At 37.2% G+C, this 15,333-nt stretch overlaps 1 protein-coding gene across 6 annotated transcripts in view; it reads right to left on the reverse strand.

Annotated features, from left to right (window-relative positions):
- Ipo8 (importin 8) overlaps positions 1 to 15,333 on the reverse strand; it is a 120,589-nt gene that overhangs the window by 52,326 nt on the left and 52,930 nt on the right. For all 6 annotated transcript variants that reach the window (XM_063254492.1, XM_003466785.5, XM_013149330.2 and 3 more), the window contains 3 exons: positions 12,801 to 12,926; positions 11,578 to 11,675; positions 7,987 to 8,082 (listed from right to left, as the gene is read on the reverse strand). In XM_063254492.1, coding sequence (XP_063110562.1) covers positions 7,987 to 8,082; positions 11,578 to 11,675; positions 12,801 to 12,926 — 320 coding nt within the window. The remainder of the gene's footprint in view (positions 1 to 7,986; positions 8,083 to 11,577; positions 11,676 to 12,800; positions 12,927 to 15,333) is intronic.

Here is a 15,333-nt window from a genome sequence, read left to right on the forward strand (position 1 = left end):
CTTTAAATAAAATTTAAAAAAAAAAAAGACACTACAGTACCCAGTGCTGATCCCCGAGTATCATGATGTGAAATCCAGCAATACTATTATTCTTTATTCAGAATGACTTTAGCCTGCTTTAGTTTGTTTAATCCCAACATAAATGAAGATATGGATAACTGCGTGTATGTTTAAGTGTATAGGATTGACAACCATATTACTAAGTTTTTGTTCAATAGTTGAACAGAACTGTTTGCAGTCTCGCTGTTTGAATTCCCACTTTATATGTTCTGCTTTTGTATCTTGAACAACTATTTGTAAAAGGACAGTATTTAAACATTAACTAGTGATTTCTTACTGTTTATTTTTTCTCTGAACGTATTATTTCTACCCATTTTGTTTTGTGTAGTCTTTCTTTAAATAAAATTTTAAAAAGACTACAAATTAAAGAGGGTTGCAAAATTGTTATTTATCAATTATGCCTCAATAGTGCTCGTGGAGAAGGAACTCCTCTCAAAAATAATGGACGTTTTGGTAGTAAAAAAATAAGGGGAAGCTGGCAGCTCCTTTAATAAGGACGAGATGGGCCAGCAGTGAATCATCAGAGGAAGCTAAGAAAAGAGACAAGAAAAGCCTCAAAGGTAGATCTGAAAACTACAAATCAGCCATTATGCATATTTAAAGGAAACCATGTCTTCTTTTTCTTTCTTTCTTTTGATTTATCGGTACCGGGGATCAAACCAACGACTGCCTGGGATCGAACTCATGACTGCCTGCTTGCAAGGCAGGCGCTTATACCGCTGAGCTAAATCCCCAGCCCCTTTCTTTTAATTTTTTGAGACAGGGTCTTGCTATGTAGTTGATGATGGCCTTTAACTCCCTTACGCAGTCCAAGCTGGCCTCAAATTCATGGGGATCCTTCTACCCCAGCCTCCCAAGTGCTGGGATTACAGGTGTGCACCAACACACCCACCTAAGAAAACCATTCTTGACTTTTTTTTTGGACCGGGGATTGAACTCTCACCCTTGCACTTGCCAGGCAAGTGCTGCGTCACTGAGCTGTATCTCCCGACCAGAAAACCATTCTTAAAGGAAGCTCTGATTATATTATCTCAAAAATATCAATAAGGACATTATTTTTAAAAGGAGCAAAAGAAACTTTTGGATATAAGTGCTATAAGCAAAATTAAAAATTCACTAGAGGAGCTTAGCAGATTAGAAATAACAGGAAAGGATTAACATACTTAAGAGTGATTGTGACACACAGCCTCAGAGAAAAGGGGGAACACAAAACAAAAGAGTGGAACTAATGAGACAGAAACCAGAAAAAAAAAAGTTGGTTGTTTGAGAAGATCAATAAAATTGTCAAGTATTTAGCTCAACTAAGAAAGAGAGGAACAGACACACAGATTATGAAAGAAACGAAACAGTCATTCTTATTTCTATTGGCCCTCCAGAAACAAAACAAAAATATATGGAAATACTATAAATGACCATATGCTAATAGATTAGATAACTTAGATGAAGTAAACAAATTATAAAAAGACACAAACTAACACAATCAATTGAAAAAAAATGGAAAATACAAATAGACTAACAAATAGAGAGACTGTGTTGGTAATTAAAAAGCTCTTCACTAAGAAAAGACCAAGCCAGGTTTCACTGCTGAAATCTACCACGCATACAAAGAAGATTATCAATCCTTCACAAGCTCTTTGAAAGAATAAGAAAAAGGCCGAATCGTTCCCAAATCACTCTACGAGACCAGCATTATTCAAATACCAAAACCAACCAAAGACATCACGGAAAAAAAAATTAAAGATCAATAGCTCTTATAAATAGACAACAAAATGCTTTTAAAAAGTAACACAGTTGGGATAAAGCTCAGTTATATAGCATTCATTTAGCACACACAAAGCCCACAGCGCTTGATGCCCAGCACCACAAAAACAAAAAAGCAAATTCAGGCTATAAAGTGGATTATACTCTATTCCTAAACAAGGTTTGTATGAGAAATATACGATTGACCGAATATCTAAAAAATCAACAGAATGAAGGACAAAAAACACACAGTCATCTCAACAGGTGCAGGGAAAAAACAAAACACTGCACAAAACAACACTTCTTTACATCACTGCACAAAAAAACACTCACCAACCAGCAGTAATCAAGAATTTCCTCAACTTGACGAACAGCATCTAAGAAAAACCTACAACTGACATGGGACTGAATGGTAACAGACAATATTTTCCTCCCTAAGAGCAGGAACAAGATGGGTTGAGCCTCTCACCATGCCAATTCAGCACTGCATTCAAAAACAACAAAAAAGGCAGTCTATTTGCAGATAATCTTACATATAGAAAATCCTCGCTAGGTGTGTAGTTCTGTGGTAGAATATTTGCCTAGCATGCATGAGGAGCTACCTCCTCCAAAAAAGACAATCCTAAAGAACCCACCAAAATAATTTCTAAAACTAATAAATAAATTCAGTAAGGTAGCGAGACATGAGATAAACATACAAAACACACTTTTTTTTTTTTCACATGTTTTCTTAAATATATGGGCAATAAATAGCATGAAAAAGAATAACATACTTAGGAATATTTTAAGAATATAAAACCAGTAGTCTGATGACCACTAAATGTTGAAAGAATTTAAGGCGATTTGAACAAAAGGAAGATGTTCCATTTTCAGGGATTGAAAAAGCAAATACTCTTAAAATGGGAGCACTTATCAAATGATCTACAAATTTAGCATAAGGGCTATCACAGTCCCAGCTGTCTTCTTTACTGAAGTTGACAAGCTGGGTTTAAAATTCTTTTTTTTTTTTTTCCTTTTCTTTTTTTATCGGTACCAGGGATTGAACTCATGACCACACACTTGCAAGGCAGGTGCTTATGCTGCTGAGCTAAACCACCAGCCCCTTGGGCTTAAAATTCTTACGAAATTCAAGGGAACCTGTACTGCCAAAACAGTTTTGCAGAAGAATAAAAAGCGAATTCAAATTTCCTGCTTCAAAACTTACTACAAAGTTACAGTAATAAAGAGAATGTAATACTAGTTCAGAGCAGATATATAAGTAAATCAATAAAATGAGAGCACAGGGACAGACATCACATTTATGATTAGAAGATTTGACAGAGTACCAAGACGACTCAAAGACAGTCTTTTCAAGAAGTACTGCTAAAACAACTGAATATCCACATGTAACAGTGAATTTTGATCCCTTATTCACATCAGAAACAATAACTAATTCGAGATGGATCAAAGGCCTAAATTAAATATACAACATAAGACCAAACTTTTTGAAGAAAACTAGAGTAAATCTTTGTGATCTTAGACTTACCAATGTTTGCTAATGATGACACCAACCAAAGCAATAAAAAATAAATCAGATAGCATCAAAATTTAAAACTTTCATGCTTCAAAGGGTACATTTAGAAAGTGAAGAGAGCGGCCATAGGTTTGGAGAACAGTTTTAGAGATCCTGTAACTGGTAAGGAGCTTGAATCTAGAATATATAATGAATTTCAACAACTCAGTAAAAGAAGACAAATAATGCAATTAAAAATGAGCCCAGAATTTGATTCTGTATTTCTCCAAAACAAAAGTTACAAAAGGCCAGTCAACACAACAAAAGACAATCCATATCCTTAGTGATCAGAGAAATCCAAATGAAAACCACAGGTAATACCACGTAACTCTTAAAATAGGAACTTAAAATGACCAGTAATTCGTTTAGAACAAAACAGACACAATTAGTGTTGGCCATGAAGTGGAGAAATGGGAACTCTCATTCACTGCTGGTGGGAATGGAAAAAAAGAAGACAGTACAGTTGCTTTGAAAAAGATCTCACACTTCCTCAAATAATGACACTTAAGATCTACCATGTGATACAGCATTTCCACTCCTAAAAGGAAAATAGGTCCACCCAAAAACTTGCACACAAACACTTATACAAGTATATAGTGATCACAACAGCCTAAAAGTGGAAATAATTCAAATGAGTAAATGACAGCTACAAGAAATGTGATAAACCTTGTCTTAGTTACGTTTTTCTTATTGCTGAGTCAAAATATCCAATGCCCAAAGTTAAGGGAGGAAAGGTTTACTCAGCTCACAGATTACCAGGTTTCAGTCCATAATTGGTTGGCTCCAAGGCAGGATGGCACATGGCAGAGGGGCAACAGTTCATGGTGGCAGAAGACAGTAAAAGCAACAAGACAGATAAGCCTCTTTCTGTCCCTTATGTTATATGCAGGCTATCTGCCCCAGGGTGGGTGTAGCATTCACAGTCTTAATCCCAGCACTGGACTATGAATTAATCACAAACTCTAGAAAGCCTAAGACTGCATGAGGTTTTTGGGGAACATCTAGATATAAACCATAACGTTCTGCTCTAGTGCACCAAAGACTCATGTACATTTCTTTACAAAAAAAAGTACTTAGTCTATCTCTAAGAACTGCCAGAATCCTAAGAGTGTCAGTACTGTTGTAAAGTCCAAATCAAAAGTCTCCCTTCAGATTTAAGGCAAACTCTTAGTTTTGAGCCCCTATACAAATGAAAAGAAAGGTAAACTCCTCCAACATTCAATGGCAAAAGATAGACATTTCCATTCCAAAAATTACAGACAGGATACAAAGAAATGAGACCAAAGCAAGTCCAAAATCTAGCAGCACAAACATTAAGTACTGTGGCTCCACATGCAGCATCCAAGGCAATCTGTGGCAAGATGTGCACTCCAAAGGGCTTGGATGGCTCTGTTTCTGTGGCATTTCTGGTGGTCATACCAACCATGATCTCTCTCTTGGGCTTGCTTCACCCCTCCTTGTAGCCTTCGTTAGATGACCCAGGTTTCTGGCTTCTGCACACTTCTGGGATCTCCATGGCACCTTTGGCTTCACATTCACAGCGTCACACACTGTCCTCTCCGGGCCATACTGCCTGGACTTTCAGGCCTTTTTTTGACATCTGGGTGGAAGCCTTCCTGACCCCACTGACAACTCTTGCATTCTGCACACTCCTAAAACCAGCACCACATGGATGATGCCAAGGTCTGCTGCCACCTGGAGCAGAAGCCAGGCTTCCCTCTGTGTCTTGGGTGTAGGGATCAAGTGCCTAAATCCCTGGGTAATGTGAATCCAATTCTGAGCGACAGATTTCCCAAGCCACCACCATTCTGGATCATTGTGCTCTTGAGCTTTTCTTCTTAAAACAAAATTTCTCACTTTTGTAATTTTGAGGCTACAAAATTTACATGGTGGAGTCATGCTACTTCTTTCCTATTCTTGTTTCTTCTTAGCAATCTAGACCTCTGCTTTATCTTTGCAGTCCACAGCACTACTGGAGCTTCCCTTCTGACCAAACTCACAATGTCTTAAATTATTCTGTTGGGCTTTCTGCTCTTGATTCTCAACACAGATAATGCTAAAAGCACGAAACAGTAGCTATGCCACTGCCTCAACATTTGACTGCCTTGAAATTTATTCTGCCAGATGAATTAGTCCACTGCCCTTCATCTCAGTCTCAGGTAGTCTCTGGACAGGAGCAAAATTCAGACAAATTTTCTGCCAAGCTATAAGACACATGATCTGGAGTCTAACGAACAAGGCAGTTCTTCCTAGGAGAAATCTCCTAAGCCTAGTTTTTACTGGCAGGATTATTATCAGTCTTCTGAGCTCTGATCCATACTGTGTATTCAGACCTAGAAGCTCCCATACTGTTCAGTCTAAGGTATTCCAGCTCTACTTTTCCAGCTGACATCTCCACACCTTTTCAAACTCTTCCCACAAGACAAAGGCTCCTGAACCACATATTCAGCAACAATTCCACTTCTTTGGTACCAAATTCTTAGTTTCTCTTTTCATTGCTGAGACAAAATATCCAACATTCAAAAGTAAGGACGTAAACATACATGTAGCTCACCGTTTGTACAGATTTCAGTTCATAATCAGCTGGCTCCAAGGGTAATACATGGCAGCGGGGCAACAGTTCATGGTGGCAGAAGACAGCAAAAGCAGCAAGACAGATAAACCTCTTTCTGTCCCTTATATTGTATGCAGACTATCTGCCCCAGGATGGGTGTAGCATTCACACCCTTAACCCCAGCATTGGACCATGAATCAATCACAAACCACAAACTAGATTCACCCACCTCTGAATAAGCAGGAAGCATTAGGGGGACATCTAAACATACACTATAACATATCAATACAATTCAGTATTACTCAGCAACACAAACAAATAAGGTACTAATGTAAATTACTGTATAGGTCGCCTTGAAAGCCTTATTCCAAGTGCGAGAAGGCTACAAAAAGGGCCACATACAAAGCTGACTGCGCTTCTGTGAGACATCCACAATAGGCAAATACATGAAGACTGAGAATGCATTAGGTCTGGTGAAAATAAGGAGTGACTGCTAATGGGGGTGTGGAATATTTGGGGGGTAACGGAAAGTTCTAAAACTGTTGTAAGGGTTACAGAATTCTATGAACATAAAATCACTGAATTGTACATTCAAATCAATGAAACAGTATATGAATTATATCTCAAAACTATTACAAAACTGTAAGAAAAAAATTCACAATCTCCCTTAAGTGCTTCAACATTTTTCTTTAGTAATTATAGCACCAAAATTAATATCAATTTATATATTTATACTTATAAAAAACATAAAATATAATTTTATACTTTTTAAATTGGTGAAGAGAAACTTCATTTTTTCCCACCATATTAATTTCTTTCTAGGAAAGACACCTAGGGAGCAACTGAAATAATAGACACTTCTTAGAAGCAGTACAAATGGCCAATAAATCTATGAGAAAAGTTTCAACATTCCTGACCATTACAGAAATGCAAATTAAAACATCTTACTCCAGAAAGAATGGCTATCACTAGGAAATCAAATAGTAACAAACATTGGTAAGGCTGCAGGGAAAAAAGCAGCCCTTCTACGTTGCTGGTACAAACATAAACCAGTAGAACCACTATGAAAATCAGCATAGAGGTTCCTCAAAAACCTAAAACCAGAAATTCCATTTGACTCAGCTCTGTCCCTTCCAAGTATCATCTCAAAGAGTTAAAGACCTCATACTGCAGTGATACACGTACATCCATGTTTATAGCAGCACAATTTGTGACAGTTAAATCTAAGAGGCCTATATCCCTAACAAATGGATAAAGCAAATGTGTATTTATATACAACGGAGTACGATTCTGCCATAAAGAAAGAGAAACCTGAAGCGTTTCACAGAAATGGATGCAACTTGAGACAATATTAAGCACAGTCAAGACACACAAGCTTAAATCCTGCATGGTTCCTCTTATAATACACATAAATATGGAGAAAACAGAAGATTAATAGGAAGAAGGGAGATCTTTTTCAAACAGGGAAATAAGAGGGAAGGGGAGAGAGGAAAAAGGGATAAAAAAGAATTGAAGGAGAAAATGATGAAAATAGAGCTTTTTCAAATGGGAAGAAGACCAAGAGTTGTAGAGAATGGGCAGTGGTAGGGGGCCAAAAAAAGAGAAAAATTAAGTTGTGTTATGTACACATACCACTCCCCATGTTTATCATTTATTGCAACCACTGTGTACTTCAAACATGTACAAATAAAAAAAATAAATATCCAGAGAGTATTTAAGTAGCACACAAAAAACAAAAGGAGGGGAAGGATATAGTAGTGTGTTCACATGTGGGAGTCCTAGGTTTGATCCTTAGTACCACATGTAAACACACACACACCAACAGGTAAGTCACAGGGGCTTTCATTATTTCATTGATTGCTCCTTTAACTACCATTACAATATTTTTCTGCACATCCCTTTCTCAGAATGCAAGGCACAATTTTCACATTGTGTGGTTTTATCATTTAAATAAGATTTGTACCAGCAAGCACAAACCATAGGCTTTTTTAAATTTCCCACTGAAATCTACACAGCATCAATCAGGCAGGTATATTTTTAATGTAAATGTCTAGGAAGACACCTTCCAGACACAAGTTACCTGATCAATGCCCTTTCCCTTGCACTGAAGAATAATGACTTCCAGAAGTTTGGCGGCGTGACATTCAGCGTCTTCCCCTGCATCTCCACACAGGACCTGAGGGGATCACAACACGGTCAGCCCTGAGTGACAAGATTCCCATACAAACTCAGTCACAGGAACTGTGGGTTTCAAGTTCACCTTGCCAACCCAGAGAAGGAAAGTTCAAGACAAGGGCAATCTACCTGTTACATATCTACCGTATCTCCTCTAATTTCTTAGAAAATAGAAGAATTCACTTATTTGACTTTGAATTAAAAAGTAAAGCTACACAAGCTATAAAGTAAGCTAACTGTCCAGGTAAATGAAGCTTTCCCCTAAAATCAGCAAAGCAAAATACAAAGAAAAAATAATCTTTATAAGCAATTAAACTCTTTTCTGTTCCTTCTGAATTCTTCATAAGTATCCATGTTTCCATTTTTTTTTTTTCTTTTTTTGGTCAGTTCAGAGATTGAACTGACAACCTCAAGCCTGGCAGGCAAGTGCTCATGCCACTGAGCTAAACTCTCAGCCACTATAATAACTGTAAGTTGACATACCTTTCAATTTCCCCACCTGGACTTTATAATTAAATATCTTTTCCATTATTAACATAATGAATAAGTACTATATAACAGAAGCTAAATTATTTCTGTTACTAGACTGTTATCAAATTCATATTTTCAATATTATAAATAATTCTACAATGTACAAGTTCACACATAAAATTTAGAATATAACTTACTTACATATTACAAATTAAGAAGAATGGAAAGTTAGTAAAGAACCCAAAACAAAAACTTAGGAACTAGATAAACCCAAAGAAACAGAAAGAACAGAAATTTATAAGCAAAGAAAGATGACAAAGAAAGTAAAACAAGATTAAGTTTATTTTCTCCTTGTTTCTCAAGTTTTATTTGTGGGTTTTTGTTTTGTTTTGTTTTTTGTACTGGGGATTGAACTCATGACTTTGTGCTTGCCAGGCAGGTGCTTATGCCACTGAGCTAAATCCCTGGCCTAAACCAGATTAATTTTAAAAAGACAATGAATCAGCTAGCTTTTGCAAAAATTATTTTTACAATGCAAAGAAAGCAAAAATTTTAAATATTAGGAATGCAAGGAACAAATACAAATTAGAAATATGCGAACACTATGGAGACCTCCATAATCTTTATACATTTTAAACTTAAAACACTGGATAATTGCCTAGAAAAATATAATTTAAGAAAACTGAATTAAGGGGCTGGGGACTTAGCTCAGCAGCATAAGCGCCTGCCTTGCAAGTGTGTGGTCGTGAGTTAGATCCACGTGGTATCCATTAAAAAAAAAAAAAAGAAAGAAAGAAAGAAAAGAAAACTGAATTAAAAGGAAATTCCAAACCAGGCAGGACACACCTATAATCCTCATATTTGGGAGGCAGAGGAAGAGGGATCACTGTGAGTTCAAGGCCAGCCTGGGCCACATGGTAAACTCAAGGTCAGTCCGCACTACATACAAGACTGTCTCCAAAAACAAAAACCAACAAACAAACTAAAAACTAAACAAAACAAAACTTCTAGATAAAGATGACAGACTGAAGTTTCCCATTTAACTTTACTTCCTCCCCAAGGCCATTAAAAGCAATAAAGGCAATAAAAGTTTTGCAAGTTGGGAAGTAGTAAACTGAATCATAAGCAGATGATCAGCCCTGTTTACGTAACTAAAATTCTGCCTTTAGAGCAGGGTGTGAAGACCTGAAGCAAATAGGCTTGGCATCAGCACAGTTCTACCACTTGTTAGCTTGTTTTTAGAAAAACTATTTAAACCTCTGTAATTTACTGTAATTTACTGTAATTTACTCATCCATAAAACAAAGATAACAACTATCATTACGTACTCTGTGGTACTGAGTCAAAGACAAAGAACAATTCATTCTCTTTCCCCAAAACTGCACCCACCACTTGAGGGCTTGTCTGATGAATTTTTGTTTGCCAGTACAGAAAGGAACAACCTAAATCTAGTAATTAAAAGTGGGGAGGCTCTGGAGCTGGCTTACTGGGTGCAGATCTGCCCCCAACACACAGGAGTTACATGACTTTGAACAATCTCCTCAACCTCAGGCACAGTGAAGAAATTATAGCTCACATTATAAATATCCTCATTATAAAAACGTGGCACATCCCTCCTAAAATAAGTAAATTAATATTTAGAAAGTGCTCAGAAATACCTGGTCTATTTTAAGAATTAAGTATGAACTAGTCCTAAACCCAACATATGAAATACATTTTAGCAACGTTTTTTAAAAATTTTTATTTATTTATTTTTGTCTTTTTGTTTTTTATCGGTACCGGGGATTGAACTCACGACCACACACTTGCAAGGCAGGCACTTACACTGCCACGCTAAATCCCCAGCCCCCCATTTTAGCAACTTGATAAATGTAAGGATGTCCTGAATACTAGTTACTTTCTCCCTTCCTCTCACTTTCTCTACAACTGGAGACTGGGTTAATGGAAGAAGATGGGTTATCACAGAGCTATGTGAGTCTTTTAAAACACCATCAAATCCTTTGGCTTAGACATGAAATTTACTTCCCAAAATTTTACAGACTTTTTATAACCCAACTGGGTCCTAAGCCAGGTATACTACTTCAGAGCTCTTACCAGACCCTGGAAATACAAGTCTTCTAGTAGATCAATGAGTTGTACATTTGCTATTTTATTTCCTACTCTACAGCAAATTTTTTTAGTTTCTGACTATTTGAAGTTTGTAAAATCTGCCTGCCTTCTCTATGAAAATTCAGTTTTATATTTTATATGTACATACACTAAGAGGAGAGGAAAATATGTAGTCATCAAAGATCCTGAGATGTAACTGACAGTGAGGCAAATCTTACCTGTGGCAAAGACACACAGTGAACAATCACATGTGGATATAAACAACATGTATGATAAGAATTACAATTATCCTGTATGCATTAAATGGAGTTCTTTTCCAACTACAGTATCACAATTGTTTTGTCTTATATTTTTATGTTCAAATTACCTACATCTAATGGATTCGAATATATACACTGACCTAGAAGAAAAAAGATTAGTGCCCTTTGGTCATAGGTTGACTAACTGGTTAAACCATGACTTAAAAGTATACAGGAGGGTAGACACAAGTTCTGTGCAGGTCCTTTTTTTCTTTTCTTTTTTTTTTTGGTACCGGGGATTGAACTCATGAACTTGAGCCTGCCAGGGAGGTGTTTATGCCACTGAGCTAAATCCCCTGCCCTCAGGTCTTTTTTTAAAAGGACCTGAGCATCCATGGATCTGGGAATCCAAAGTGCTGGAACCAGTTCTCATGGATATCAAGGAATGAGTATAGTTACTTTGAAAAATTAAAAAGTACACAGATATTAAAGTGCTAAGCATTTTAGACACAACACATATCCTGAAACTTTCACATTGCAATAGTTACAAGCACATTCTAAGATGCAAACTGATAAATGTATGTTGAGAAATGTAATAAGAGACTACCATGAGAAAGAAGTTGAAACCCCCCATACACCAGCAAGAACACTGGCACAACTGACAAGAACATGCTTACCTTTCTACACATTGTGAAAAGGACTTCTAAATATTTTGGACTTGAGAGTAAGGTATTTGTATCTATTGTCACATAGTTATGCAGAAGTGGCATCATGTCTGGGGAGAAAATTTGAAATTCCAATGAGACATCTACAGAGTAAAAACAAACCCTTGCGCCTGACACTGCACTTCTGTAGCCCCACACATTCCCATCTTGCCTAGCAAACAACGCTCCACAAGAGTCCCTCTTGCAAAGAGAGCCAGGGGCAGGAAGACTGCAGCGTTCACAGTGCATGGTAGCGACTGCTTCACATCTCTTTCTTCTTTTCCAGGGGATTCACTGCCGTCTGCCATGCTGTAAATTTTCTTGCCTTTTCACCTGGGTACTTCTTCCACCTCTTCCCCACTAGAATGTAAGCTTCAGCAGGACTATGGAAATTGACTGTGGTACTGCTGAGCTTAGCACTGAGCTTAGAATGTAGTCACTATTCAGAAAATATTCCCAGGCGTGGTGGCGCATGCTTGTAATCCCAGCACTTGAGAGGCTGAAGAAGGCCAACTGCCATGAGTTCAAAGCCAGTCTGGGCTACACAAGCAAGCTCAAGGCCAGCCTGCACAAAATAGTATTAGAAAACAAAAAACAAACAAATAGCACAAAAAAAGCCAAAATACATATTTTTAAATTACATATGGATATATACTCTGGGGCAAACTAACCAGAGGCATAATAAACTAGGCATGGTGGCTCAGGCCTCTAATCCCAGCACTGTGGGAGGCTGGGGTAGGTGGATTCCAAATTCACGCCCACTCTGCTCAACTCAGTGACTCAGGAAGACGCTGCCTCAAATTTTTAAAAAAGGCTTATTAGATGTAGTTCAATACAAAGGTCCTAGCTAGGTTTCATCCTCAGTACTTAACAAAAAAGAAAGAAAAGATGGGCTGGGGATTCAGCTCAGCGGCATAAGTGCCTGCCTTGCAAGAGAGTTGTCCTGAGTTCGATCCCTGGTACCGACTAAAATAAAAAGGATAAACAGGAAAGAAGAGGCCAGGGGGGATGGAGGAAGAGCCTACCTCCCCTGGCTACACACTTAAGACTATAAACACTGCCACAATAGCTCCACATTGTGACAGGAAAAGGGGAACATTTGCTGACTAGTACTGCACTCCATGTGTTTTTACTTCAAGTGACAGAGTATTATCTAGATACAGAAAAGCAAACACGTTATATGATCAAAACCATACCTGTGAAGTATTCAAAGCAATCCTGCTGGAAAACTTCATATAAAATACTCAGAAGCTGCCACATTTGAGGGGAGATAGTGTGGCAGGTTAAACTGTACGCCAGTGAAAGAATTTCTTCATAGAATTCTAGAAATAAGAAAATATCCAGTCAAAACGCTAGGAAACAGCGAAGGTGTGCACAGACTTTGGGGCAGATTCAAATCCATCTGCAGCAGGATGCCTGCGGGCCGCACATGCCTTCCTCGGGGCTGCAGCCACAAAGTCCGTCTGCTTGCTCCACAAGGCAAACAGGTGTGTTCACTAAAATCTTTTATAACGTCAAAAACTATTTTTTCTATTTTATTACATGAAATATGGTTGATATTTATAAACTTGTATTAGAAATGTATACGAGAAGGAATTGTTTGCACTTTACTTAGGGAGGATTTTAAATTTACAAATGCTTAACAATGTTCTTTGGAGAGCTTAATCACACAGGGTTAAAATGCTGTATTTTTACAAACAACTATATACTGTGCAGTTTTTCAATTTATACACCTTATACATTTATGCCAGAATTCTTCAACTGACCTCAAAAGGGTTACGCTCACTATGAAGAAGTACCCAAAGGAAATATTCTTGTATTCATGCACATATTTATCATGATCATCATCAGTCAAAAGTAAACTATATCTAAGTATACAATCAGAAAATACAAACCTCAATACAAAAATTTTGAATAACTCTTACTACATTCCTGAGCAAAGTCTAACCTGAAAGTTTTGTTTTTTTCTCAGAAAACAATCTAATACTTAACCTAGAAATTTGATCGTTTTTTGTATAACATTTAAAACAATACATCCAGAAGTCAGTCATACACACTACTTGCCTTACTGAAAGCAAAATAAGACAGAAACTATAGATATTGGGAAACAATTCCTTGTAGAACAACAAATTATCCACATACAAGATTTCTGAAAGTTCTAGCATAGCATTAAAACAGGTAAGTAGACCAATAGAATAATACAGAGCAATGGAAACAAATCCACACATTGACAGTCAACCCATTTTCTGAGAAGAGGACAAGACAACATAGAGTAGGGACAGTGTCTTCAACAGATGATAGTGGTGAAACGCGGTATCTGTGTTCAGATGAATGAGATTCATCTCATATCGTATACAAAAATCAACCACAATGCTTTAAACCAACTTTAGCACCTGAAAATGAAAAACTACTAGCAACAAATATAGAAGGAAAAGCTCCAGGACACTGATCTGGGGAGTATTTTCTTGATACAACCCTCAAGAGACAGGAAACAAAACCAAAAACCAGACAAATGGGATTATATCAACCTGAAGGATCTTTGCATAGCAACGGGAATGAGAGGAGACAAGCTACACAATGCAAAAAAATATTTGCGATGGATATGATAAAGAGTTAACATTTAAAACAATTAGGAATTCTACAGCAAGAAAATAAATAATTTAAAAATGGAAATCAGGCATGGAGCATGTACCACAGTTCCAGCTACCCAGGGGGCTGGAGCAAGACTACTGTTTAAGTCCAGGAGTTCAAGGCCAGGCTGCACGCTGAGAGACACCCAAGACATACAAATGGCTAGCAGGTACATGCAAAAATGGTCAACAAAAGCCAGGGAGGTTACAGCAGAACTGCAAATTTGAGGTCCAAAAGGCAATTTAAAAGTAAAAATGTCTCAAAAAATAAAAACTGTTCATCATGACTCAAATTAAAATCATACTTGTCAGGGTGGCTATGATCAAAAAAACAAAAGGGTAACTGTTGGAAGGGACATAAGAAAAGGGAACTGTTTTACACTGTTAGGGAGAACATATACTTGTGCAGCTACTATGGAAAACATCACAGAGATTTCTCAAACATTAACATTAGAGAACTACCATATGATTCAACAATCTCATGACTGAATATTTATCCATTAAAACCCAAGATCTTGAAGAGTTGTCTGTGTCCCTGTGTTCACTGTAGTATAGTTCACAACAGGAAAGATACAGAAAAACCTAAGTAACTGCATAAAACATGTCACATATTCACATTTTATTAAGGATGAAAACTCTGCCCTTAAAAGAACATTCCATCATTATTACAACATAGACAGCCCTTGAGGTCACTGTGCTATGTGAAATAAGCCAGAAAAGCATCCACAAAGCTTCTTCTGTTATTGTTAATGAACACTCACAATTTACGGTAGGGGTTGACTCTGCACTGTCCTCTCAGCCTTTTGACAGGGCTAGGATCAGGTATCTGTCATAACTATATCACACAGAACAGTCTCGAGGCCCCAAAACTCACCCTTTTCCTCACTCCCAGTCCTTGGAGAGCACTATCTCTACTGACAAACTCTTTAAAAAGTATTATACTTTTTTAATCGACAAATAAAAATTGCATATATTTATAATGCTCAACATGTTTTAAAATATATCCATTTGTTAAATGGCTACATGTAGAAAATATATCCCTTTGTAAAATATATCCATTTTGTAGAATGGCTAAATCTAGCTAATTAACATACTTCTG

Source organism: Cavia porcellus, unplaced genomic scaffold (assembly GCF_034190915.1).
Source record: "Cavia porcellus strain 051 isolate PalLab524CR breed Dunkin Hartley unplaced genomic scaffold, mCavPor4.1 scaffold_8, whole genome shotgun sequence".
NCBI lineage: Eukaryota > Metazoa > Chordata > Mammalia > Rodentia > Caviidae > Cavia > Cavia porcellus.